This window comes from Elgaria multicarinata, chromosome 13, assembly GCF_023053635.1.
Source record: "Elgaria multicarinata webbii isolate HBS135686 ecotype San Diego chromosome 13, rElgMul1.1.pri, whole genome shotgun sequence".
Taxonomy (NCBI): domain Eukaryota; kingdom Metazoa; phylum Chordata; class Lepidosauria; order Squamata; family Anguidae; genus Elgaria; species Elgaria multicarinata.
Window position 1 is genome coordinate 10,636,258 of NC_086183.1, and position 26,268 is coordinate 10,662,525.

The window sequence follows — 26,268 nt, forward strand, 5'->3', positions numbered from 1 at the left end:
TAAAAAGTAGCGCTTCTTGTCTGGCCATTCAAATGGTTACCACAAGAACACCATCAACATTTCATTCACTTTTTGCAGAGGACACATATGACAAAAAAAAAACTGCAGTCCAGTGTATTCTCAGCCATCCCCCTGCCTGTTTTCAGATTTGGTTAGTAGCATTTTTAATTTATTTATGCAATTCCAGCACCACCCGTGGTCAATGGGGACAGGCAAAGCACTCCTGAGACTTCCTGGAGCTCCTGGGCTTTTCAGATCCTGCCTGTTCTATTTCTTCCCATTGGTTATGTCGGTGGGGTTAGTGATGAGAATAGCTTCACTTCATTGCCCCAAAGCCAGTTTTTGTTCTCCCAGAGAGGCAGGAGACGTTAAGTGCTCTTACAAGAGTTTGAGAGGTGTAGGACACATGGTGGAGTGGGTTAATTAATTGCGGTATGTATAGAAAGCAGACGTAGTCTAATCTTGAAAATTATATTGTATTTTGTATTTGTGTTTTTAGACTGTTGGTTGTTTTATTATGCCATGGTTTTAATTTTTGTGAACCGCCCTGAGAGCTTCGGCTATTGGGCAATATAAAAATGTAATAAATAAATAAATATGTTCACAAATGGCATTAGCCCACAAATGGTTTCTGGCTGACACATACCTGTATTAGTCATTTGTGGCCTACAAGAAGAAAAGAATAACTTTGTGTAAAGCTTCTATGTCTGGTCACCTGGAGAGGGATTCTTACTCCTTATTGGTGACTAGGTGAGTATCTAATTAAATATCTGTGCTATAAAACTACTGGTTTTATTTTCCATTTCTCTGCTGATTAACTCTGTTTTATCTGTGGTAGAACAAGCTGGTTTAGCAGCAGTTTTATTGTGATTTTATGTAGTTTTGTGCTATTTTGTATTGTAATTTGGCTTTTAAAAAACAAACAAAAAATACTTTGTTGTATCATATGCAGCTTTGGAAACTGGCCAAGAAGGGGAAACATTGGGCATAAATATTTATTTATGAAAATAAACATTTGTTGATTTTTAAAAATAAAGAAATATCTTTTTGTTGCTGACAGTGCTTGATAAAATGTTGCTAACCACCATCAACAAAAGAGTGCATTTGGAGATATCCTGTCATGCTGGAAGATGCTGTCCATAAATGCCAGAAAAACAGAATTGTGCCTACCAAGGCCCAGTGAACATATGATGCTTAACCATAGTTACTGGTAACCAGGTTTTGTTACTTTAACCCTGGTTAAGATTACAGAAATATCGGGCCTGTTCAGAAAACACACTAAGCCATCGCTAGGCCGCTAACCCTTTTGCAGCAAATGGTTAATGAGCGTGTTTACACTGTGGTTATGTAGCCACTATGGTTAGGAATGGTTCACACGACACGCTAAGCCATAATGTTTAGCTCCAAATGCTTAACCACCATGGCTTAGCGTGTTGTCTGAACAGGGTCACAGTGAAAACATGTTTTTCCACACGATCCTAGGAATGATTACTCAGGATCAATTGCTGGTAGATTCAATCAGACTTGCTTCCTAGTAAGTATATTTAGAATGGCAGGCTCAGTTTGCCAGGCTAAATTGAACTCCTGGAAGGTGTGGATAGGGAGATGCAAGTGTGATTGCCTGGTCACCTTGCAGGGCGACGGGAGATGCAGAGAAACTGTCTTACAGAGAAATCATAAGTGTGTATGGGAGGGTGGGGAAGAGATTGCTTGCTACTTCCAAGGCCCTATCAGCCCACGCTGACCAAGATAGGTCTCCCCTTCTTCCCCCTAGCCAGCAGATCTGAGCCTCAGGACCGCTCTGCTAACCATGGTTTCCTCTGTACAGATGTCAACCTCAAGATGGTTAATGCAAATCGTATTCTGTAAACCAGCTCCAAACCATGGTTTTGTATCCCATTTTCCAAGCAATCCTTAACCATGGTTAAGCATCATGTTTGCACGAGGTAGCTTTGCAGTTGGCCAAAATACTGTTGGGATAGCTTATCACAGAGCTAATCTGAACAGGAAACTTTGTACCGAATAGCGATAGCATAACAAAAATATACGCTCCCTATCTTTTTCCTTGACACAACCACAGGGGAGTCAGTGTGATATAAACTCAGCGTTGGATCTAACCTTAATATTTACAGACATCAAAGGCGGCAGCGCTTCTGAAATCAGGCTCATTAAAACCCTGGCTTGGTGGAATGTGCATCTCCTGTTTCAAAGGAAGTGTTGCTGTCAAGTGGTGCATTTTTAAAGACAGCCCACATGGAGCAGGGTTGTTCAGAGGGACCAGGATGGGTTCTGTGGATTTTGTGAAGGGCTGGTTGGTGCCACATGATATGGAAATAAGGAGTGGTGACTGTAGGAGGTGGGAAGGGGTGGTGGTCTTGAGTCTGTGTTTTGTGAACCGCCCAGAGAGCTTTGGCTATTGGGTGGTATAGAAATGTAATAAATAAATAAATAAATAAGCCGGCCCTCCAGAAGTGGTGGAGGCTGGTGGCTCCGATTTCGGTGGGACTGTGAATCCATTCTGAGTTTTAGTCCGAACCAGCTAGACCTCTAAAGGAGCTCTCCGTGGTCCTGAACCCCAGCCCCAAAATAGGTTCGGCACCTTGGATAGCTCCCTTTAGAGTTCCATCCGGTTCTAACTAAAACCCAGAATGGATACACAGCCCCACCAAAATCAGAGCCACCAACCTCCACTGGCTGGACTGCAACCCCTATCATTCCCAGCTAGCGAGGCCATGCTGATGGGGATGATGGGAGTTGTAGCCACCACATCTTGACGGGTGCTGGGTTGGTGAATCCTGGGTTAAATAACTGATTTCTGCAAACTTTTCCTGCTGTTCTGAGGTCGAAGATGAACTTCGAGTAGATTAGATATTTTTTCCGCTTGGACTTGGCCGCGGATGTCTTCAGAAGCTGCCTTCTACCTGCTGCGTTCTATCTTCTAGACTTGACCACTATGATTGTCAGAGGTTCTCCAGGGGCTCTGGAAGGAGGTCTTTCCCAATGACTGCTACCTAGGGACATCAGAGAAATCGGATTCTGAGGACTTCCGGACTGGTCTTTTACTTTTCGGGGCGGGGGAGTTGCGCCATGAATTTGCGCATATAGAATTAAATTCTCGTACACCCCTAAAAAATTCATCAATAAGCGGGTGACAAATGAAAGACCTCTAACAATCTATGTAACACAGATGGAATGGACTGAACAAACTCCAGCCATTCCTCCTGCTACCTGATCTATATATGGGAGAAGCCAGGGAGTGAACCTGGCACTTCCTGCATGCATTGAACTATGGTCTTCCCGGTCCCCACATGCTGTGGTGGCCCAGCAACCACAGAAATACCTCATCCCTCCCCTTCTTTCTCCAATCTGGCAAAAAAGACTAGTCAAGGGGAGTTGGACAGGAATCTCTTTCTCAGCCCTACCTGGGGCTGCCACGGACAGCACCTGGCGCCATCTGCACGTCTGCGCTTGGCCACAGAGCTAAGGCGGTGTGCGCGCACGTGGGAAACTCCCACCGGATGGACCCTGCATTCAGTGGAGGCCGGTGGCTCCGATGTCAGTGGGGCGTTAAATCCGCTCTGTGTTTCATCTAGAACCAGCCAGAACTCTAAAGGAGCTCTCCATGGCACTGAACCCATTTTGAGCAGCTCCTTTAGAGTTGCAGGGGTTTTTTTTAAAGCAAATTTTCCAGCTGCACAAATGCCTTGTCACACACACACACACACCCTGCCCCCGCCCAAGCCATATACATTATTTCTGTTTCACGACTGGACATATTATCACCAACACCAGGAGGAAGGACGACAGACCAAGAGAAAGCACTGGTTGTATCACCTACAGCCCCCAGTTGAAACCACTGCAACGGTTCATCAGTGAACTCTAACCCATAATCAGCACAGACACTTACCTCTCACAAGCCTTGGGAGGCAGACCCGTCCTGGCCTACAGACAACCTCCTAACCTGAAGCGGATGCTAACCAGCAACAGGACAGAGACACAGACAGAGGGACCAGACCGTGCAATAAACCCAAGTGCCAACTTTCACCACTTTTTTCAACTGCACATTATCAGTTTTCGAACTGCACATTTCCCCCCAACTGCACATTTTGTGTCCAACTGCACACTAAAAAAAAATCCCTGATTCATTGCCCCACTTGACATCGGAGCCATCAGCCTCCACTGCCTGCATCTTTTGGTAAGAGCCGCCGCCGCGGCCAGGCAGCCGGCCAATGAAAAGCGTTCTCCAAAGTAAAGAGGAAAATAAACAAATCTCGGCCTCTTCCTCCGCTCCTCCGGGGAGGAAAGGGTTAACGAGCAGCCGCGCCCCTTGGGTAGGCGGAGGACGAATCGGAGGCGAGGGGGCGCGGCCGGGGTGGAATGTTGTGAAGGTGGAATTGGAGCGCCGTGTGTGAGTATCAGATGCTGGTTGGCAGCCGGAGAGAGGAGGTGGATAGTCTAGCTAGCTACGCTATCCCATGCATTAAGATCAGCCGAGAGACAGGATGGAGGAGAAGGGAGAGGGGGGGAGTTGATGGCACTATTGACTGTAGCGAGGGAGCCGGTAAGTGGAGGGCAATCACGACGCAATGAATAATGGAATAGGAAGGAGGGACGAGCGGAAAGCCCGAGGCAAGTAGGTGTGCAGAGGTGGACCGGGTTCGAAGTCGTCCGCCCCCGCCGCAAATCTGATCTCTCCACCCCTCGAAGTGGAGGGATCGGATAGCACAGGGCTCAAGCAGGCAAAGGGTCCGGTTCTGCTCATCTCCGACCAAGAGGGGAAAGTGACAGACCGGTTTATTTATTTTTAAAAAAGCAAAAACTAGCAAAAAGCAACGCAGGGTTAGAAATAACTTCAATCGGAGAGAAAGGGCGGTGAGAGAAACTAACTACAGGAGATCAAGGGAAAGAGCAGGAGATTAATTTATCAAACCGCAGCTTAGTCTTAAAGGACCTTCAAAAGGCTTCCGTAATGAGGCTGAGAATGTAAGCTTGGTGTAATTTCTGAGCAACTACAATAATCAGTAATAATAATTGAGCAAAAGAGCGGGGGAAGTGGGGTCCTTGATCACCAGTGGTCAAAGATACTGGTAAAGGGCTCTCCTTTTTGCGCCGGAAAAGATGTTTGATTGGCAAGGCACCTGAGAAACAACGGAGGAAACGGAGGGAAAAGGGATACCCCCCCCCCCAGGTCGCTGCTGGGCTGTGGTCTTCTTCTGAATTCTCTCCCAATGGTTTGTTCAATGGCAGAAGAAACCTTGGCCCGTCTCTTTGATTTCTTTCAAGGTAAAGGTTCTGATTCAAACCTGGCCACAGTGGGCGAGAGGCAGGCCCCCCAGCGAGCAAAGCATCCAGTCTTAGAGAGACCATCATCTGTTGAGTGTGGGACAGTGTGAACTCCCCAGAGGGGCGTGACAAGGAAACCGGGGCAGCGCCCGGCCGAACCTGACACCAGAACTTAGAACAAAAGAGAAGCAAACTAAAACCCAACCGCAAACTGGGCTAGAGAGTTGATCAAATGAAACAACATAGCCACTTTTGTTGTTTTTTCAACGAAAGGGGAGGAAAAATAGAACAGAGTCTTTGAGGATTGAAAAGAAGGAGGGGGAACTCACCAGGAAGTTTCAGGGAAAATAATAATAATAATTAATAATAATAAATAATAATAACAGCTCAGGGTGGTGACACAGGTTGAAGTAAACATTGTGTTGTAGAGAACCGGGTGCGGCAAGCTCAGACGGCATCAAGATGTTGAAGGCTGCATACAGTAGAAAAGTTGAGTAGAAGAAGACATTGGAAGTCAAAACTGGCAGCAGGAAAAGCAGAACTTTCAGAAGAGGAGCGGCTGTCAAAACTGGGGTGTGTGCCTCCATCGTAAGATGGGGAAAGGATTTGGAAAGTTGATGCAGTCTTCCCAGGCTCTCTACAAGATGCTATTATCCTCAGAATGATTGCCACCCTTCTCTAGTTCTTGAGACTTGGGCTCCTACCTTTCTGCAGGGGGCTTCATACTGTCACTTGAGCTTGCCTGAATGTTTTCCCTTTCTGGATCTACCTACTGACCAAGCTGGCCTCCTTTTTCAAATAAGGGGTTGGGAGGGTTCTGTGTGACCCTATGCAGGCCAGGAAAAAATACTTTTTCATGACTTTCTTTGCCACTTGGCTTTTGATCTTCTTATTTGGAGGAGACCAAATCAGACGCTTGGCCTTGTTCTCCGGCAAGAAAGCCGGAGTGCTGAAGATCTGGCCCCACTGGGCGGATGGTTTTCTCCTGAAGAGCTTTGCAGATCCTGAAGAGCTCCAGGGAGACGATGGAGACGCCGACAAGCAACCGCCCAAAGCCCGGCGAGAGTTGAGGCAGAGTATTTACAAGAACAGCCGGTGCCGTATGGAGACTTGCTTTGACTTTTCCCGGTGCAGGGAGCATGGCTTCAAAGTCTTTGTCTACCCCTTGGAAAGAGGGGACCCTGTATCAGAGAGTTACCTCAAAATCATCACATCCATTGAAGGCTCGCGGTATTACACCTCCAATCCCGAAGAGGCCTGCCTGTTTGTCCTAAACATTGACACTTTAGATAGAGACCATCTCTCCGTTCAGTATGTCCACAACATCAATGAAAAAATCCAAGATTTCCCTCTGTGGAACGATGGCCGAAACCATCTCATATTTAACCTTTATTCTGGCACGTGGCCTAATTACACGGAAGATTTGGGCTTTGACATTGGCCAGGCAATCCTAGCCAAGGCCAGCTTTTATGTGGAGAACTTCCGGCCCGGTTTTGATATCTCCATCCCTTTGTTTTCCAAGGACCATCCCCAGAAAGGTGGGGAGAGAGGGTGGCTGCATAAGAGCACCATCCCGCCTAAGAAAAAGTACCTCTTGGTTTTTAAAGGGAAAAGGTACCTGACGGGCATTGGTTCGGACACCAGGAATGCACTCCACCATATCCACAACGGCAAAGATATCATTTCCCTTACCACATGTAGACATGGCAAAGACTGGGAGAAGCACAAGGACAAAAGATGCGACAAGGATAATTCAGACTACGAAAAGTAAGTGAGAGGCTTTTTCTATCCAAAGACTGCCAAGGTGAGGTGGCAGCCTCAGGTGGTAGGTTTTGGGTACCATTCACAAGCAAGCAGGGGTGGGAGGCAAGTAGAGATGACCCCCAAGGAATTTCCAAGGGGAAATTTTTTCAGAAGTCCCATTGGAATGAAGGCACCCGTTTCAACGAAGCTTGCGCAAAAGAATTTCCCAATCGGACATGCCCGGCGTTGCATGTGTGTGGGGTGCAAATTTTATTTTCCACCTCAGGCACTGAAATGTTTTGGGCGACCCCTGTTGCTGGCTGTAATTTGTTTCTGTGATGCTGAGGCGGAGATGCTCGCCCAGGGAGGAAAACAGAGGGATCAGCAAATAAAAATGCAAGTATTGTAGAATTTCTGCAACCAAAAGCAGGGGTATCTTGAAAGGTGTGTTGCTGAGTTCTGTAGTTTGACACACACACATGCAGCGTTTAGTCATGTGTCAGCATAACCCTTTATGAATCTCAGTGGGTTGTTTACCAAGGCATCTGGGGCTTAAATACAGCCATTGCTTGCTTTGATTTGTCCCTAGAACCTTTTTAATTACCTGTGCTCAGCTCTAAAATGTGTGGAAATGATAATCAAAGGGAGAATGTCTCTAAACATGTGTAGAGTGTTTTCTTTTAAATATTGAGGCTCTGCAGCCAGCAACCATCTTCCTAGGATTAGGAGTAGTGGCCTCTGTATTGGAGAGGGTTCCCACCCCACCCCACCCCACCCCACCCATATTTGAGCCTTGCTACCTCCTCATTTTAGCATGCAAACAGGCAACATCTGCAATATTTTGCAGACGTTACAGGGCATACGCAAACTGTATTGTCTCTTGCAGTATCTTGGCCTGCAGGGCAGTGGAGATGGCTTAGTGATCATTAGCTACTTCCCTTTTCTGTCCTTCTTTCTTTCATTTCTGAACAGCTAAGAATGCAAAAGAGTTCTGTGTGACCCTCAAGCTTGCTCAGAGCATTTGCAATACTGATTGACTCTAATCAAAGAAACATGTGCCTTACACAGTGCTTCAGGTTCAACACTGAAGGCAGCAGTTGGTCTGACATTTTTTAGCTAATCGATATATTTTGGTTTTATATAAATTAGCACCCTTTGCATAACATTTTCAGAAAGCTATAAATCGCCAAGCCCGAGAGATGTCTAATGCTTCATCTGCGATATCAAATTTATCCTAATTTTGGCGTTATTGATCCCCTTGAGTCAATTGTTCAAAAAGCTTTTATCAAGATTTGAAATGCAGTTGGGCTTCTGTCTACCTGCTCCCCTGCTTGGAAGTCTCTAGTGCTTATTGTCACCCTTATTTTCAGCTTTGTGTTTTCAACCACTGAGAGCCTAGAACCATGCTTTTAACTTAAAACAATTTAAAATTGTGTAGTCACTTTCTCAGTATTCTAGCAAGAGCCTTGGGGCACGAAACACATCCTTTGATCTAGATCATATAAAGCAGTTATAAGTCTCAGCCCAGTCCTATGCATGCTTCCTCAGAAGTAAACCTCACAGTCTTCAGCTGGACTTGCTCCTAAGTAAGCGCGAACAGGATTGCTACCTTACTGGTGTTGTGAGAACAAGCTAAGAATGTGGATGAGAAACTTACAAGAAAGTTTAGGGAGTACTTGACTTGACAGTGTAATCTTATGCATGATTTCTTACAGGTAAGTCCCATTGCGTTCAATGAGGTTACTCCTAGTGTTACTTTTTAGGTCTCCAGCCTAAATCTGTAATGCAATACTTAGAGAGCAAAACTCATTAAACTTGGTAAGAATTACTTCTGAGTAAACATACATAGGATCAGGATGCACCTTTGGCTGGGTTGTTGCATCCCTGGTCCAGGTCATTTGTTTTAATAATATTTGGGCTGGGTTAATAGATAATTTACTACATGCCTAATCATAAGGAGGTCTGCAAGACCATAACTACTTAAAAAAAAAAGTCTTGTAACTAACCTGTATTCATGGCCCATCTCTGATGTTAACTGCTGTTGTTTAGAACATGACTAGAAAAAACTCTTTGCTTATTTACAAGGGTTCTAGTGTAACAAGATAAATTTTCAAATAGGGTCTCAGACCAAAAAAGAAGACAAAATGAAAAAAAACTTTCTATAAATTAGAAGTACAATATGGTAAATCCCATAAAAAGTATATCAAAATAATTAGTCTACTGAGAGAATGGGTTATTTATTTATAATGAAACAGACAGAATGCAACCCTATGTAGGCTATCTTAAAGTGGGTGCAATCCATGTATGGAGCGGGGATTAGAGTCACACCTTCTGCCCCTACCACTAACTTCTCTGTGTTGATCAGACCCTGTGCATTGTCAGGGCCTCTGTGCTAGGGTGACCATATGAAAAGGAGGACAGGGCTCCTGTATCTTTAACAGTTGCATAGAAAAGGGAATTTCAGCAGGTGTCATTTGTATATATGGAGAACCTGGTGAAATTCCCTCTTCATCACCACAGTTAAAGCTGCAGGAGCTATACTAGAGTGACCAGATTTAAAAGAGGGCAAGGCACCTGCAGCTTTAATTGGTGTGATGAAGAGGAAATTTCACCAGATTCCCCATATATACAAATGACACCTGCTGAAATGTCTTTTTCAATACAACTGTTAAAGATACCGGAGCCCTGTCCTCTTTTTCATATGGTCACCCTACTCTGTGCATACCGTGTGGGTGGAGGTTTTGTTGGGCTCTGCAAGGCACTTCTGATCCCCCCTCTACACATAAAGTGACCATATGAAAAGGAGGACAGGGCTCCTGTATCTTTAACAGTTGTTTAGGAAAGGGAATTTCAGCAGGTGCCATTTGTATGCATGCAGCACCTGGTGGAATTCCTTCTTCATCACAACAGTTAAAGCTGCAGGAACCTTGCCCTCTTGACCAGATACTCAATTGGCATCTTTGAATTTCTACCTGCCACTTGAAGTACATGACCATATAAGTTCCTTTGCATATAAGACTGTAGTCTTATGCATTGGACTCCAACTCCCATCAGCTCCAGCTAGCATGGCTAATGTAGTCCAAACCATTACGAGGGGCCCAGATTGGGGAAGGGTGCTTTAAATGGTCTGGTTTTTCTAATAATATTTTATAACCTTTTGCCATGGATACCCTTAAATACAGTGTCACTGTTCTTCTTAGTGCGACTGGATTCGCACATAACAGCAATTCCTGGGTTGTTTTACATGGAATTGGCCATGGCCAAGTGAGAGAGAGCAAGCTCCCTGCCTCCCCCCGCTCATTGCTTTCACTTTTGATCGACAACCCAGGAACAACAAACCTGGGTTATTATCGTGATGTCCGAACCCAGGAAACCTAGTTGTTGTTGTTTTGGTGTGTGTGTGTTAAACAACCCCAAGTAAACCTAACAATTGACTATGGTTTGTTGTTGGATATTCCATGTTAGATAAGATAAGGTAGGGTGACCATATGAAAAGGAGGACAGGGCTCCTGTATCTTTAACAGTTGTATTGAAAAAGGAATTTCAGCTGGTGTCATTTGTATATATGGAGAACCTGGTGAAATTCCCTCTTTATCACAACAGTGAAAGCTGCAGGAGCTATACTAGAGTCACCAGATACAAAAAAAGGCAGGACACCTGCAGCTTTAACTGTTGTGATGAAGATGAAATTTCCCCAGGTTCCCCATATATACAAGTGACACCTGCTGGAACGTCCTTTTCAATTCAACTGTTAAAGATACAGGAGCCCTGTCCTCCTTTTCATATGGTCACCCTAAGATAAGGCAATCTTGTCAGTAGCTGCTTGCCTGTGGCAAGTAGGAATTGAATCCCTGTGACCAGACAAGGAAGCATTTGGAAACTGGAAGACATATGCGTTATTATGTATCAATCCTTTTTGTCTTTCTTCTTCTGCTATTTTATGATGTTCTGGCCTTCAATATGCAATAAACATAAGTGTGTGTGTGTGTGTGTGTGTGTGTTGTAATGACATAGTAGCTAGAAAGCAGAGCTGTACTTCAGTGGAGACAGGTGCTTACCTACTTACTAAACATGCCCTGACTTCAGGAGCTCTATGCATGCTGAAGCAAGTACATTATCTGTACATCCCACCTGGATGGAGACCACATGTGTAAATGGGGTCCTATATGTGCAGTTTCCCCTGTTCCATTGAGCATCAGGAGACGAGAATACGTTTCCATTCAAACTTATTAAAATTCTGCCCGTTAACTGCTTGGTAAGGTGAGTGAGGAATAGATGCCCCTTGCCCCTTACGCCTGGAACACTCTTCCAGAACATTTGAGAACTACAAGTTCAACCACAGCTTTTAAAGCTCAACTAAAAACTTTTCTTTTTCCTAAAGCTTTTAAAACTTGATGTTGTGCAGACTTCTACTGTTACTTTCTACTGTTAGTTTTTCCCTACCCTGTGCCTGCTTACCCTACCCTGTGCCTGTTGGCATTCTCTTCCCCTCCTTATTGTTTTACTATGATTTTATTAGATTGTAAGCCTATGCGGCAGGGTCTTGCTATTTACTGTTTTACTCTGTACAGCACCATGTACATTGATGGTGCTATATAAATAAATAATAATAATAATAATAATAATAGGTGATGAGGATGATCCGAGCATGTGTATGGAGCTTTACAAAGAAGTAGAGGAAAGGTCCCTGCCTCAAAGGGCTTCCAATTTAGAAAACAATATATTTATTATTTTTTAAAATAATTTCTTAGCCTACGGGAGACCAAAGAGGAAGGGGAAATGGAAGCAGGGCTAAACAGGGGAAGAATATTTCTTTATTAAGGTTTGTCCCCCCGCCCTCCCCAAATCTGTAAGACTTGGAGCAAGTGAAGCATAAAAATATCATTACGCAGAACAAAATCTCGCCACAGGATATATGATGATCCAGAAAAAAAAGGAGTTTGAATGCCCAAAGTTGGGATGAATGATCTGGATTGTTTTTTGTTGTTTTCTGACCTTTTAAGTCCGTTCAAAGCAGCAGGCTTGTGCTGTTATAGAACACGATTTCTGGTTTCGGAGAACATAACAGATGGGTAATAATTTCTTTGATCGCCCTTTCCTCTTTCACATCACTACGCAGTTTTCTTGATGGAAAAAGCGCCTAGGAATTCAGGCATTCCCAAGCAGCTTGTCATTAATAATCTAGCTTAACCTGCTTCTGTTTTTCTGGGATGAAATTCGTTTTTCACCAGAATTCCAGCTGGGATGAATCATGCTTTCATTGTGGTTGTTCAGTGGTCAACAGCTGATGAGATTCAAGCTTGAGCTGAAGTCAACCCTTCGGGGCTGGTTCACACATGCATGTACACCTCTGTCATTGCTCAACACTCGGTGACTCTTAGCCAGATGTGTGAACAGCCTCCTGCTGATACACAAGGGATATGAAACTTCTGTCTGTGGTGCTCGATCTCTGGCAGCTCATTCACACCTTCAAATCAAGCACAGGTGTGTGTGTGTGTGTGTGTGTGTGTGTGTGTGTGTGTGTGTGTGTGAACTGGCCATTTGTATTTCAAACCCAGCAGTGTAACTTTAGGTAGTGTTTGAAATCTGGATGCATGGTTAACCCACTTTTGTCCACCAGTGCCTCTGGGAATGTTGGTGTATGTAGTTTTAAGGTTGTTTTCTATGAGTAGTATAACAGTTCAACATAGAATTTTATGAAGCGGGGCAGGTGACATAGATTTGAAAAGCAGAGGCTTGGGGATTTCAGGTGCCCTTTGGCGCTAGTTGCAGCTTCTGGATTCAGTAATGCTGTGATGTCATCTATATTTGTGTTTGAAGAGATAATGGCCTGTTCCAGATGTACAGCGGTGGCCAAAATTGTGGACACTTTTTGAAATGTTCATGTTTTGCAACTTTGCATGCTTATAGAAAATGTTCTGTTTCACGAAATTCAACAGGGCTGATGGGATTGTCCTGCTCCTGAAAAAGGGGAGTCCAGTTGGAGCAGGCCCTGATGTTTCCTCCACCTGCACCTGTCCCCCTTGCTAGATGACCTGCCGCCACTCCGAATCCACCCCGGGGCAGACCCTTCGTCAAGACAAGCCGTATGAAAATTGCACCATGGCTCACAACAAACCACCATGGCCTTGTTGTGAACATGTGAACAGGGCCAGAGAAAGAGAGAGCGAGAGAGAAATTCTTCAGTATTTAGCCCTCTCCTGCAGCATTAAATGTCAGAACAGGGAGAGAGAGACTTAATCTTACCGTGTATCAGTATATAAATGTGCAAGCCTGGACACGAAATCCACACTGCTTCTTTTCTACCACCACCCTTGCTATGAGCACCTACTCAGGTAATAAATGCTGCTGAGCATGTTTCTGAGTTGTCCCTGATCAGTGCAATCAGATCTAGTGTGCACGTCCTATGACACGTCCTTCGCAAACTGTTATAGTCCGTTTACTAAAGGTGGAGCTAGATCTTAGCTTGCTGAGTGCAAATGCAGGGTGGTCACTTACAGGAGATAATTAGTGGGAGGGAGGAAAGGGTGCTTAACCTTTTCACACTCTCAGTGTCCTCTGCAACCAATCAACCAACACCCCCCCCCCCCAGTACCTGGCATTTCCCCCCTTAGTTGTGCTTACTTCTTGTTTTGGGTTCTGCTGCAGAAAACAACCCAAGAATATCCTGGGAGTAGTATTTGCAGAAGAAAATTGGTAGACAAGGAAGGGTTAAGTCCCCCATTCCTCCATTGATTGCCCCATTGCTATCCCCTGTTGCCCACTTATTAGAAGTACAAGAAAAGTACAACCCTGCTTTTTCCTTGTAATGCTCCATTTCAGCAGCCAGCACAGGGCAGGCTAGTGCAGGTATCTTTGTACTCTGCCTTGTACTTGGGTTCATCATGGGCAAGTTACTTTTCTTTTAATCTCATTGTTTTTTCTTTCTTTTGGGAAATGTGTGTTTTGTGACTGGCCACAATCATTTTGTGAATGGGCAATCCATGACCACAGCAACCATTTTGCGAGAGTGCCCACAACCCTCTCAATTCCAAATGTGCCTATCAGCCCAAAAAGCTTGGAACCGCACCCACCCACCCCTTTTAAGGGATTTATTTCCTGTGTTTAAATAAAATTCCCAGGGTGGTTTACAGTAAATTTCAGTAGACATAAATACATTTTTAACTCAAAGAAATAATAAACAACTAATAAGACAGTAAAACTCAGCATCAACACCATAACAAAATAGGCACTGGGCAAGCAAGCTTCCTTGGAGAGAACATTCCTCAACTGCGGTGCCACCACTGAGAAGGCACTCTCCTCAAAGGCTTGGGTAGGGTGACCAGTTGTGCATCGCCAAACAAGGGGACACAGATTTGCGTAAAATTTGTGGATGCTAATTTATAGGTATAGGTGTAGGTTTTGAAACTATGGTTATAATCTAAATAGAATGTATGTACGGGATTGCAGCCTGAGGTAGCAGCCCTAAAAAATCATTTTCTGCCGCAAAGTCCAGTAGCTTTATTAGGTACATGAGTTCTGTAAAGACTAAAATGATGGGCCAGTTATTAGAATTGAGGCAGAGGTAGTGGACCTCTTTTAGCCTAATAAGCTCTTGCGGGGGTAGGGGGTAGGGTATTCCAGTGGTGTGTGGGGGTCAAAGCAAGAGGGGCATGGCCAAAGTATTAAAAATATAGTTATATTTTAGCTTAAAGCTCTTACTGCCAGTAACTTAGGAGAGGGGGAATTTCAATTGTTTAGAATGAGGAAAAAATGTCAGGAAATAACCAAATAATTCTTGGTTGGGGGGCGGTGGAGGCTGGTGTCTCAGGTGTCACTGGTGTGGTGAATCCGTTCCGTGTTTCAGCCAGGACCAGTCAGAACTCTAAAGGAGCTGTCCAAGGTGGAAAAGTATTTTGGAGAGCTCCTTTAGAGGTCTGTCTGAAACCCAGAGCGGAATCGCCGCCCCACTGACATCGGAACCACCAGCCTCTATTGGCTGGGAGAATCGGGGTGGAGTGAGAAAAAAGATGAATGGCTAAGTGGGGAACCCCAGAGCGCTGGACTGGAACCCCAGGCACGCCCGCTTTACAAGAACTTATGACAGAGGGTCACCTTTTTACTTGGCACAGCAGAGCAGAATGTCCCCTCTGACAATATTGAGTCTACTTCCCAGATGTTTTAAGCCTAACGCTGTGACCAGCTCCCTGGATTTTGCAAGAAAACTCGCCTCCGTGGATTCTATGGGAAAGCCAACCTAACCTGTGCATTCGATATCCAATGTTACGATGTAGTCCTGATTTTTTTGTCCCGGCCTTTCCGCCCTTTGCATTTCCAAATATTTGCATGCTTTAAACTTCACACCACCAGATGAATGTTGGCCCTTGCCCAGAGTTTACTGTGAACCCAGCAGGATGAGAAATGTGTGTCAGGCCATCAGAGAAATGTGTCACTTTGGCCTGTGTCAGAAGAACCCGGAGCACAATTTACAATGTCACAACAGAGCAACAGAGCCAGGTATCGCTACGCTATGAGGCCTGAGGCCTTCTGAGTAACCAAAGGCAAAAGCATTGGCATCAAGTCAGAGTTTCAGCCTATATACTCACTAGGAAGCACTGCCCATTGGTGGTAAAACAGGATTGCCTTCTTCCCAGTCCACCGCACACATCAAGGGCACATCTACACGAAGGATTTGCCCCTGGATGGCTTCATAGTAGTGGCACATCATCTACATGACGCAGCCGCCATTGTGAAGCCATCCGGGGGCAAAACCCCCAGAAACTGCTGGAAAAAAGTCGGGCACTTACCCTGACTTTTTGGGCAGTGGAGACTTGTCACAACCCATGGCGCCCCCTGATTGGTGGCCATGGGCTGGACAGGGAAGGGGGCGGAGCTCAGGAGAGCCCTGTGCCCATGGAAAACGATAAATAAAAAAAATGGGGGGGGGAGGAGGAGAGGAACAGGCCCCATGCTTCTTTAAAAATAAAAAATGGGTGTGTGTGGAGGAGAGGAACAGGGCCCGTTCCTTCCCCCCCTTTTAAAATTGTTACTATCTGTATCTGTGTAACTGCGCAGATGCAGGTAATAAAAATAAAAAAGGGGGGAAGGAACGGGTAGCCAGAGAAAGATCAGAGGGAGGAGAGGTGGTTTGGCCGGCCAGCGGCCCTCTCCTGGTTGCCTCATTCCTTTTCCCCTCAGCGCTGTGGGGAAAGTTCGCCCTTGCGTTCCTTCCTGTGCAGATGCCGGTAAGGCGCCAAAGCACCACCGTCAAGATGGGGGCTAAGTCGTGTGTAAAGTGGGTGCTGTACAGTGTACACAGAAGCCTTTATGCACAATTGCCCGATTTATATCCCCTTCCCACTCAAAGGGAGGGGAGCACCGGAATGTACGAGCCAAGCCAGAAAGTTCACCGAGTTCTGGAAGCAACGACGGGGTTGCGGGGAACACAAGACAGGGCCAGCCCTACCGTTAGTGAGGAAGGACAAGCAGCATTAGAGCCAGTTGGCAGCACTTAGTATTATTGGGAGGTACTGGAAGATTAAATAATGGAGTGTGAGGAGAAAAGAGGATTGCATGAATAATCAGGCAAAGGAGATTATTAAAATGTGGTGGGTAGGTGGGTGGTCTCAAGAGAGTTCTCTGAAAGAAGAATGGTACATTGCACACTATGTGCAACACTGAGTTTTGTGTCAGGTTATTGCAGTGAAAGCGTTTGTGGACTGGAACCCACTTTTTCAGATGCATGAATGTGGTCTACAGCTGAGAAAATGGGCCCTGTCATGCTGTAAACTCTTAGGACAAAATCCTATACAAGTTTAGACTGAAAAAAAGTTTTGCACCCTTAGGCCTTAACTAGACCTAAGGTTTATCCCGGGGTCGTCCCTGCCTGCTCTCGGGATATCCTGTGTGTCATTTACATGAACAGGGATGACCCCGAGACAATCCCAGGATAAACCTTAGGTCTAGCTAAGGCCCATGTCTTTCAGGTGTCACAACACTCTTTCTTGTGTTTGCTGCAGCAGCCTGCTATGGCTTCCTGTCTGGAATTTTAAAGGGCCAGCTCTACCATTAGGCAAAGTTGGCTGCCTCAGGTGAGAAGTGGCAGCAAGCCCTGCGTCTCCTAAGCTAGCCTGCTGCCCACAAAGAACGCTGTCCCCTCACCAATGTGAGGGCCAAACTCACGTTCAGCTAATCATGTATAGCAGTGCATAGAGCTACAGCAGATCTATGCATGATTGGCTTACATACAGGGTTGCATGTGTTTGTACTTAAGTAAGTAAGCCACTCATGTACAGCAGAGCATTTCGGCCTCAAAATAAGATTTTTCTTTACATGGAATGAGAGGGGAGGATACCATCTTGTCCTTCGCCTCAGGTAGAAATAGGATTTGGGATGGCCCTGGGAATTTATCACATGCTATTAGGTTCCTAGAAAGACTTTAACCTTTTTGCATGTGTTTCTTAAGGAGGATGCGGGGGCTGATTAAATGTGCCTGAACTCTGAGTCTACAAACCTGTACCTAGTAGTGGTAGTAGAGATGGACGAAACGTGTCCATTGCAGTTTCTTTCAAAAATTTCCAGTCTTAAGTGTTGTTCGACTTGGACTTTGAGAATTTTATCAGTCTTCAGTTCAGTCCATCCCGAGCTTGAGATAAAGAAGCTTTGCATGAAAACGCATGAGCATTTTTGTGTACATTTCTCCTAATACATGCATTTTGCCTAATATTTGCTTTTTGTTAGGAGCAATTTTCCTAATATAATGCATTTTTAATGTTATTTTCCTAATATGTGCAATTTTCTACACATTTCATTTTAGAGTATTCTATTGCAAAATTCGGAGTTGAGCACATTTCAAAGGGTAATTGAGTTTCGGTTTGAAAATGAGACATTAGGTGAGTTTGCATTAAAATGTGAACTGAACCAGTTTCTCCCCTGTTCCTACCTGGGAGTAAACCCCATGGACCACAATCAGTGGAGGTTACTCTGCCCATCCTTTGTGTTTGGGAAGCATCTGTTTAGCCCTGTCTTCTAAGAGTGTTCTCCAGACGCTTTGCCCTCTGCTTCTTCACCCATCCGTGCTTGCTGGTTTTCCTCTCAGAGAGGCTGCAATCAGTTAATTGCAAAGCAAGCTTTACTTCCCGGGTCTTCTGTGAACTGTGAAACCAGTCAGATGAGATAATGTATCTGTCAGAACAGCAGAGAGAGGCCGATTCATCTTGTGCTCTCTCTGTGTGTGTGTGTGTGTGTGTGTGTGTGTGTGTGTGTGTGTGAAAGATCCCATTTGCTTGTTGTTTCTGGTGTCTGGGGCTGCAGTGCAACGTCACGACTGAGCAGCAGGCTGGAGAGCATTTGCAAGGTTCCGTGGCTTCTTAGCAACCAAAAGCAAGGACCTTTTGTGGCAGCACCTTGTAGCTGGGAGGATCCAACCGGCCTGGGAATATGGTCCGCTGTGTCACGAGAAGGCTGCAACCAGGCGGCATTGTGTGTGAGGAGGACTAGATGAAAACAAAGTACACCTTCCAGCGTTTTGTCAAATGGAAGATGTTTTATATTTTGCCAGCTGGGCAGAAGAAATGGCCTGTGCCCTTTAGCAGCAGCTTAGTTAAAACAAACCGAAACCAAACAGTGGTTTGATATCTTGGTTTGTTAACTAACTTTGACTTCCTAGTTTGTTAGAACAAACCATAAGTCCCTGATTTCATGTATAATGTGGAACTGTGAATTGTTCTACAGCAGTCTTTCTCAACCTGCCGCCCCACAGATGTGTTGGGGATGTACAACTCCCAGCATTTCGGACCATTGGCTATAATGGCTGGGGCTGATGGGAGTTGAACTTCAAAACATCTGGAGGGCATCAAGTTGGGGGAAGGCTCTTCTAAACTGGAACATGATGCTTTCACTCTCGTTCTCTCATGTGTGAAGGAGGACAAGGGAAGAAGGGAGTAGCTAGCCTGAACTTCAGTGTAGCTTATTCCCAATCATCTAAACCACAGGTGTGTCCTAGGCCGTGCTGGCTTCAGTCCCCATCAACCCTGACCATTGGCCGTGCTGGCCAGAGCTGATTCTTTTTAGTTGGATCCCAACAACACCTGGAGGGGCACAATTCCCTTCTTCCCCACATGGGTTAAATAACCATCTGAACTGGGCCGTACAGACAAGTGAAGGCTGAAGCATCATCTCTAAAAAGGAAAGCTCAGACATCTGGGTATTATTTTGTTTGTTTGTTTTAGTTTAGGAAAAATGTAGCTGAGGGGTTTACAAAATTCTACATGGTGTAGATCAGCCTTCCCCAACCTGGTATCCCTCAGACATATTAAACTACAGCTCCCATGGCATGCTGGCTAGGAGTTGTAGTCCAAACACCTCTGAGGGACACCAGATTGGGGAAGGCTGGTGTAGATAAAGTTGACAGAGAGGAATTTCTCTCAGTAAACTAGAACTCGGGGCTGGCTCTACCATTAGCCAGAGTGAAGCAGTCACCTCAAGCAACAAATGCTGGGAGGCAGCAGCAAGGGGTTGGAGGAGAAAACTGTGGGTCATGGGGCCTGCTCTGAGCCCCCTAAGTTAGTCTGCAGCCTTCAGGCACAGTGGAGGATATTGTCCCATTATCAGTGTTGAGGGCAGATCCACTTGCCAGTCCAGTTGGCTTTTGTACATGGATTGGGAGGGAGCGCCATCTTGTCTTTTGCCTCAAGCAGCAAAAGGTCTTGGGAGCTTCATCTCATGGGGGGAGGATTATTATTATTTAATTATTCCATATCTATACTGCCCAACAACCTCTGGGCGCTTCACAGAACTTGAAACCCTAAAAAACAACCATATAATAAAAATAATGTATCAGACGAATCTCTTAGGGCTGGAGCCAGGCTTCTGGGGCTAGGCCTCAGGCCTGTCATGTGACCGAAGACGCTGTCATTTTGAATACAAATTGAATTCCAGGCCCCGACGATCCTGTCAGAAGCCCCGGGGAAGAGATACAAAATGCTCTCACCCCCCAGCCCTGCCCTATCCCCCCAAGCGGATGCCCCTGAGGGGGGAGAGAGGCGGTGGGGGTTGTCTTAACCTCCCCCCTGCCCTCTGGCAGGCTGTGCCTGTTCCCCAGAGGATGCTAACCACATCTCCCTGTACCTATTTTGGGCTCCCTCGTACTCCCAGGAATTAATTAAAGGCAAGGCTGGAGTGAAGGGTTTTTTATTCCCTTCGCGTGACGGAGGCACTGGGAGAAGCAGCGCAGAGACAGCTTGCCGCCTCATGTATTATGAAACGGGTCCTTGCCCTGTCGTATCTACCAAGCCGCTCGCTCGGTAATTGTCGTTCTGAGAATTAAATATAAATGGTGTGTTCTTTAACAAACAAAGCCAAGAAAGCGATTTCCCTCAGTCTGTGTAGCCGGAGGGAGGCGTGTGTACATGTTTGTGCGAATGAAGACGAGTTGATGTGTGAGGGACAGCTGAGTGTGTGCATGGTATCAAGAGCCTTCTCCAACCTAGTGGATGTGGAATGATGGGAGTTGTAGTCCTGGAGGTACCCGGTTGAGAAAGCCGGGCTTAATGTGAAGGAAAAACAATAAAGGGTCTCGTGGCACCTTAACAGATGCATTATGTATGGTAGAGAGGCCGCTGCTGTTTCATTCATTCAAGGTTTAATTCTATCGCCAGAGGCATGAATCAGGATAAAGGCTTTTTTTTTATCACACTATGGTATATCTATTTAATTTTTTACATTTCTATACAGCCCAATAGCTGAAGCTCTCTGGGTGGTTTACAAAGACTAAAAACCTTTAAAATACACATACTACAAAAAAACTATTTACCTATGAGCATATAAACAGACTGTGCACACAAGACACCCATATATCTAAACATTTTAAAACATTCAACAATAAGAAAAATCCAGGAAGCTGATTAAAAGCTCATCGTATGCTGCCTAATGCTTGGCAGAAGGTCTTAACCTGGCGTGAAAAAGATAACAATGTTGGTGCGAGACGGCCCTCGTTGGAGAGATCATTTCAGAATTGTGCTTGGGGGGACACCACTGAGAAGGTCCTCTCCCTTCTTGCCATCTTCCTAGCCTTGCTTGGAGAAGGTACCTGGAGTAAGGCCTTCGATGATGAACACAGTGTACAGCTAGTTCATGCCAGGTGCGGTGCTCTCTCTGGGTTTGCAGGTATTAACATGTGTTTACTGGTTTATCTGATGCCAGAGTTTGCGTTATTAGCAACTACTACACTGTGTAGAACCACTTTCAGCTGGAGGGCTGAACTCCATTTTGGAAAATCTTCCATGGCTCGCATTCCAGTGTTGGGCTAAAGGCAAAGGTAACTGGGCCAAGAATACCAGCATATTTTGCCTGAAAGCTCTTACTGTCCGTAACTAACCCTTAGAGGCATTTCAACGTTTTAGAATGGGGGTGGGGAAGCGCTGCACAAAATCCAGGAAACCATCAAACGATCCATGGTTTGGGGAAGGGGGTGGGGCCAGAGGAAAGGGGCGTGGCAACCCAGAGAACCTTGGAGGGGAGGATTTGACCCCCCAGGCCTGAGCTTGTACAACCCTGGTTTAAACTTTAAAACAAGGCAACTTCAAACTATGTTTTCTGAACCTGGCTTGTTTAAGCTAACCATAGTTCAGGTTAACCACAGTTCTGAGTCTGAAGGACAGAGCAAGCTACTGGGCCTGTTCAGACAACACGCTAAGTCATGGTTAGGCCACTAACCCTTTTGCAGCAAGTGGTTAGTGATCATGTTTAAACCATGGTTATGTAGCCCCCAAGGTTAGGAATGGTTCACACGACACGCTAAGTCATGGTTCACACAATGAGCTAAGCCATAATGTTTAGCTCCAAATGCTTAATCACCATGGCTTAGTGTGTCGTCTGAACAGGGGTGCAGTTAACCAAAGGAGGAGAGCGGCGGTGGGGGGAGTGTGCAAACCCAAGCTTGTCGTGGCTCATTCCTGCTCATGCGAGTTGACCTAAACCAGTGGTTCCCAAACTTTTTCAGGTCACTGCCCCCTTGGTTCCACAAACTCATGCCCAGCGCCCCCTAACCTACACTATAAAAATCATTATTCAGAATAGCCATTTTCAACGACCCACGAAGGAAGATAATAACGATAAAATTCAAAACAGTAACAATTAATTGAATATTTATTCAAAATCCGAAGCACCAGGCTTGCCGAGGGGGGGAGGGAAAAGAGAGCGAACGCCTCTGTTTTGCAGCCGGCGTGGCAGACCAAACCAAGCAGGGTATGTCTCTTCATTAGCGTTTTGGTGCTTTTGAAACATTTCAATTCACTGTTAAAAGGACTCTTCTTAAACGGTATTAATACATGTGTGGATTCTTCCCCTATATGGCTTGGGACCAAACTACCTTCTCCCATAAAAATGTCCCTGGGTTTTAAGACCTTCTGGAGAGGCGCTTCTCGGAAAAGACCACCTTGAGTGCCCCCCTGCCGCCCCTTTGCCTCTTAGCGCCCCCCTGCTGCCCCCTTGCCTCTTAATGCCCCCTATGTAATCCTACCACCCCCAAGGGGGCGGTACCGCCCACTTTGGGAACCACTGATCTAAACCATGGTTTAGAGAGCAATCCTATGACCCTTAGACAGCATCTGTGGGGGTGGGCATAGGACATTTTGGATTCCTGGTTCCGAGGTTGGGGACCTCAGAACCAAAAGTCCATGCTCCCCACCCCCTTTCCCTCGCAACCGGCATGGAGAGAACTGCGCTGACTGCCTCTCCAAGATTTCAAAAGCAACTTTGGGGAGGAGAGAAAGGGGACAGTTTTATGAGAAGGGACGGGAGGGGACGGGTGGAAGCCGGCTTCTGAAGAATCCTACGGCCTCCCCAGCTTCCTTCCCTCCTGCTCCACAGAGCTCCAGCTAGATGGCCGAAAACACACATTGGGCAAAAATGTAGAGCGCACTACATAGGATTCCCATCAGCGTCTGAGTTTGGAGGCTGGCAGGCATCCCGATAGGATTGTACCCTTAGTCACGAATCTTTAGTGTGACGTGCTAACATGGCTACTGAAACCCCCAATGCAACATGGAGTCCTTTCTCTGTTTCACCCTCAAAACACCCTTTAGTCCTAACTAAGACCTAGCTTTACATTTTGCCTTGTTTTGATTCATGTATTTCCCCCTTTGGATCCTGGTTACGACGGGAGAGATACACAGATTGATAGCAGGGTGACAATGTGTCTGCAGCGGTGCTGTAGGAATGCTGAGAAAATAGATGAACTCATTAATAAAAACATCTGCATCCCGATTCATATCGCAGTACATTAGGCCCGAGCACGCCTGGCGGTGCATTTTTCATATCTGTTTATCTTTGCATGAAAGGCCCAAGAGGAGGCTAAGACTCATCATTGCAAAGAGGAGATGAGTGATCATGTTGCCAAGAGCCGAGACAGACACTTGGTGATGCTGCAATATGAGCAGAGATGCCATTTGTGAATGCGCCACATATGTCACCAAACAGCTGCCAAATCAAGAGCATCAAAATGAGCAATGGCCTTTTTGTCGCTTGTGCAGCTTTTCAAGTACTGGATGCCTGCTAATTCTCTCTTTCTAACTGTCCATTGATCGCAGGCCACACCTTGGGGGTACCTTCACGGCGCTGGGTTGGCGCTGCCTCCCTCTCTGACCCCATGCTTTCCCTCTCCTGGGGTGGCATCAGGTAATCCGAACTCTGAAGAGGGAGCACAGGCACCACCCCCAGGTTGAACCCAGATTCTCCCCGAAGCGACCTCAGAAGACGGAAGGAGCATATTGATGTCACTCTGATTGAAAAAGTCGGGGTAAATCCCCAACTTTTTGAAATCACATCATTGCAGGGCAGCCCTGAGCTGGCTGTGCAGCTGCGCTTGCATTGTCTAACCGATGCAGCACAGATCCACAGCCACTGCGTGGATTTCTCCGCATGTAGACAGCCCGCTTGTATGCATATACATGAGCTGGTGTGTTTGTTCTACGCTTGCACCAAATGCTCTTTAATTGGATATTTGCTTCTAAATCGTAATCTGCTTCGCAGTGGCAAGCTTACGTGATTTTCCATTTGGGCATCCATGATATGACTATGCCAAGCAAAGCTTTTTGACTACAGATGGTTTTTTTTTGTTTTTGTTTTGAGAAATGTGTTCGTTTCCCATTTCCATGTGAATCTACCTAATTTGTACTCCCTGAACCCGTGTGCGACTGAAATGCAGCGTTCAAACTTTCAGTGACGCAGTTCTCCGGTTGCAAAAATTGGAGTATAAAAATGCACATATTAGTGGAAATAACTGACAAAAATGCAATATATTAGGAAGATCCCTTGCAAAAGAAAGCGCATATTGCTCAAAATTGTGAACTCAAAAGTGTGTATTAGGAGAATTATGGACAGAAATGTGTACACATTTTTGCGTGGACTTCTTTTAAACATTGCAAACTTGATGCGGTAATGGGATGGAAAGAATGTAAAATTAGAAATGGAAACTGACATATTTGTCTATCCTTAATTGTGACATCATTGGCTGTAGCAGCCCATGTGCCTGTCAAGGTGCCCTATCCTTCCTATGTATTTTTTTTTTAAAAAAAATCAATGCATTTTTCTTAACAGGAGCTGAGATTGCTGTGAAATAGGATTCTGTTGGTGCTGAGAACTGTGGGTTCAAAGTATCTGTTTAGCATATCGGGGCTCAGGCCCAACCTCTGCATTGTACTCAGGCTTTGGGGCAGGTGATGCATCCTTTGCCACGGCTCCCAGAGCAGCCATTTTGTGGAGGTGCCCAGGAGACTTTCTCAAATTGCCTGTGGCCCAAAAAGGTTGCCTACCCCTGAAACAGAGTATGGCTTCCAACAAAGGACTGTCCTCTGATCGCCCTTCAAATAGAGATCTGTCCTTGATAAAGTAGGACACATGACCACCCTATCCTTTTGGGTTCCAGATGGCAAATCCCACTCTCCTTGCACTGCTGATGGGAGAGGCTGATATTGAGGCTTTACTAATGGCATCTCTTCCTCATCCTTTATACATCTGAGTGGAGTGTGGTAGAAGAGGGTGCCATGGTGAATCTGCTCTGGGTTTCAGTCAGAACTCTAAAGGAACTCTCCACAGTGCGTTGCCAAGTGCTTAGCACCTTGGAGAGCTCCTTTAGAGGTCCAACTGGTTCCGACTAAACCCCAGCGGATTCACCGCCCCACTGACATTGGAGCCCCCAGCCCCCGCTGGGGGTCTCAAAGGGCCGGACGGTGGTGCCCCCAGGGCTGAGGCAGACCTGCTCTAAAAGGCTGACAAGATGTTATGGCTGGCTCAGTTGACTGGGAAAGGGAGTCGGGGGAGCGGGTCTTCTGGAATGATCCGTGAGGGGGACGAGGAGGGGTGACTTATTTCTGAATAGTCCCCCAGCGAGTCCTCTTCCTGCTAATTGCGCTTCACTCGCAGATGCAGCCGTGGGTATCGCTTCCGTGGCAGCTGGTCCCTCAGAAAGGAGAAACCAGCCAGATTTGCCCACCTTCTGTCCAGCCACCTGCAGGAATCGGGAGAGTAGTTAAGAGCTGCCATATGGCTTTTTAATGAAAACATCACTTCCAGTAGATTTGCTTCGGGATATACGCTGTGGGCCCTGTAAGGAAGCAGGCAGGCGGCATGAGATCAAGAGCCACTAATCTCCAGGTCAGGGGTGGGGGGAAGCGAATTCTGATTAAAAGGGACTGACCTGTTGGCCCAGAACAAGATATTTTTGAGATGAGGGTTTCTTGATTCCCTGTCTGCGTCTTAATGTATCTGAGCCTCCCAGTGGAAAGATGTAGGGGTGGGTGGGATGGAGTGTGTGTGTGTGTGTGTGTGTGTGTGGGGAGAGATGGAACGCTTTCTGCTGCTCTGTGAAATCCATATGGACTCTTCCTCTGCATAGCACAAAATTATGTTTGAAGAATGTATGCCCTAGATACCCTAATGACTCCTGCATCAAATATTAATACATATATGAGATACACATCAAGTGTCCAAAGATTTGCCTTAGAACAGGGCCCCGACACAATGCTCTCCCATTGTGTTGAACTACAATTCCCACCATCCCCAGCCATGTCCAATGTCTGCATTAGAGCAGCCCCCAACCCAGTGCTCTTCCAATCTGTTGCACTACAACTCCCATCGTCCCCAGCCAGCATAGCTAACCCTGATGGCAGGCTGGCTTCAAACGTTATGAGCACGCCTCAATGTATGCAGCTAGTAAAACGCTGCTGTGTGTGTTTCAGTTGCAAATGTTCTGCAAGCTAATAG

At 45.9% G+C, this 26,268-nt stretch overlaps 1 protein-coding gene across 1 annotated transcript in view; it reads left to right on the forward strand.

Annotated features, from left to right (window-relative positions):
* The first annotated feature begins 5,323 nt into the window (after positions 1-5,323).
* The window catches only part of EXTL1 (exostosin like glycosyltransferase 1), a 68,373-nt gene continuing 47,428 nt past the window's right edge, over positions 5,324-26,268 (forward strand). Inside the window, exon 1 of the mRNA XM_063140703.1 lies at positions 5,324-7,050. Coding sequence (XP_062996773.1) covers positions 6,113-7,050 — 938 coding nt within the window. The 5' untranslated portion in view covers positions 5,324-6,112. The remainder of the gene's footprint in view (positions 7,051-26,268) is intronic.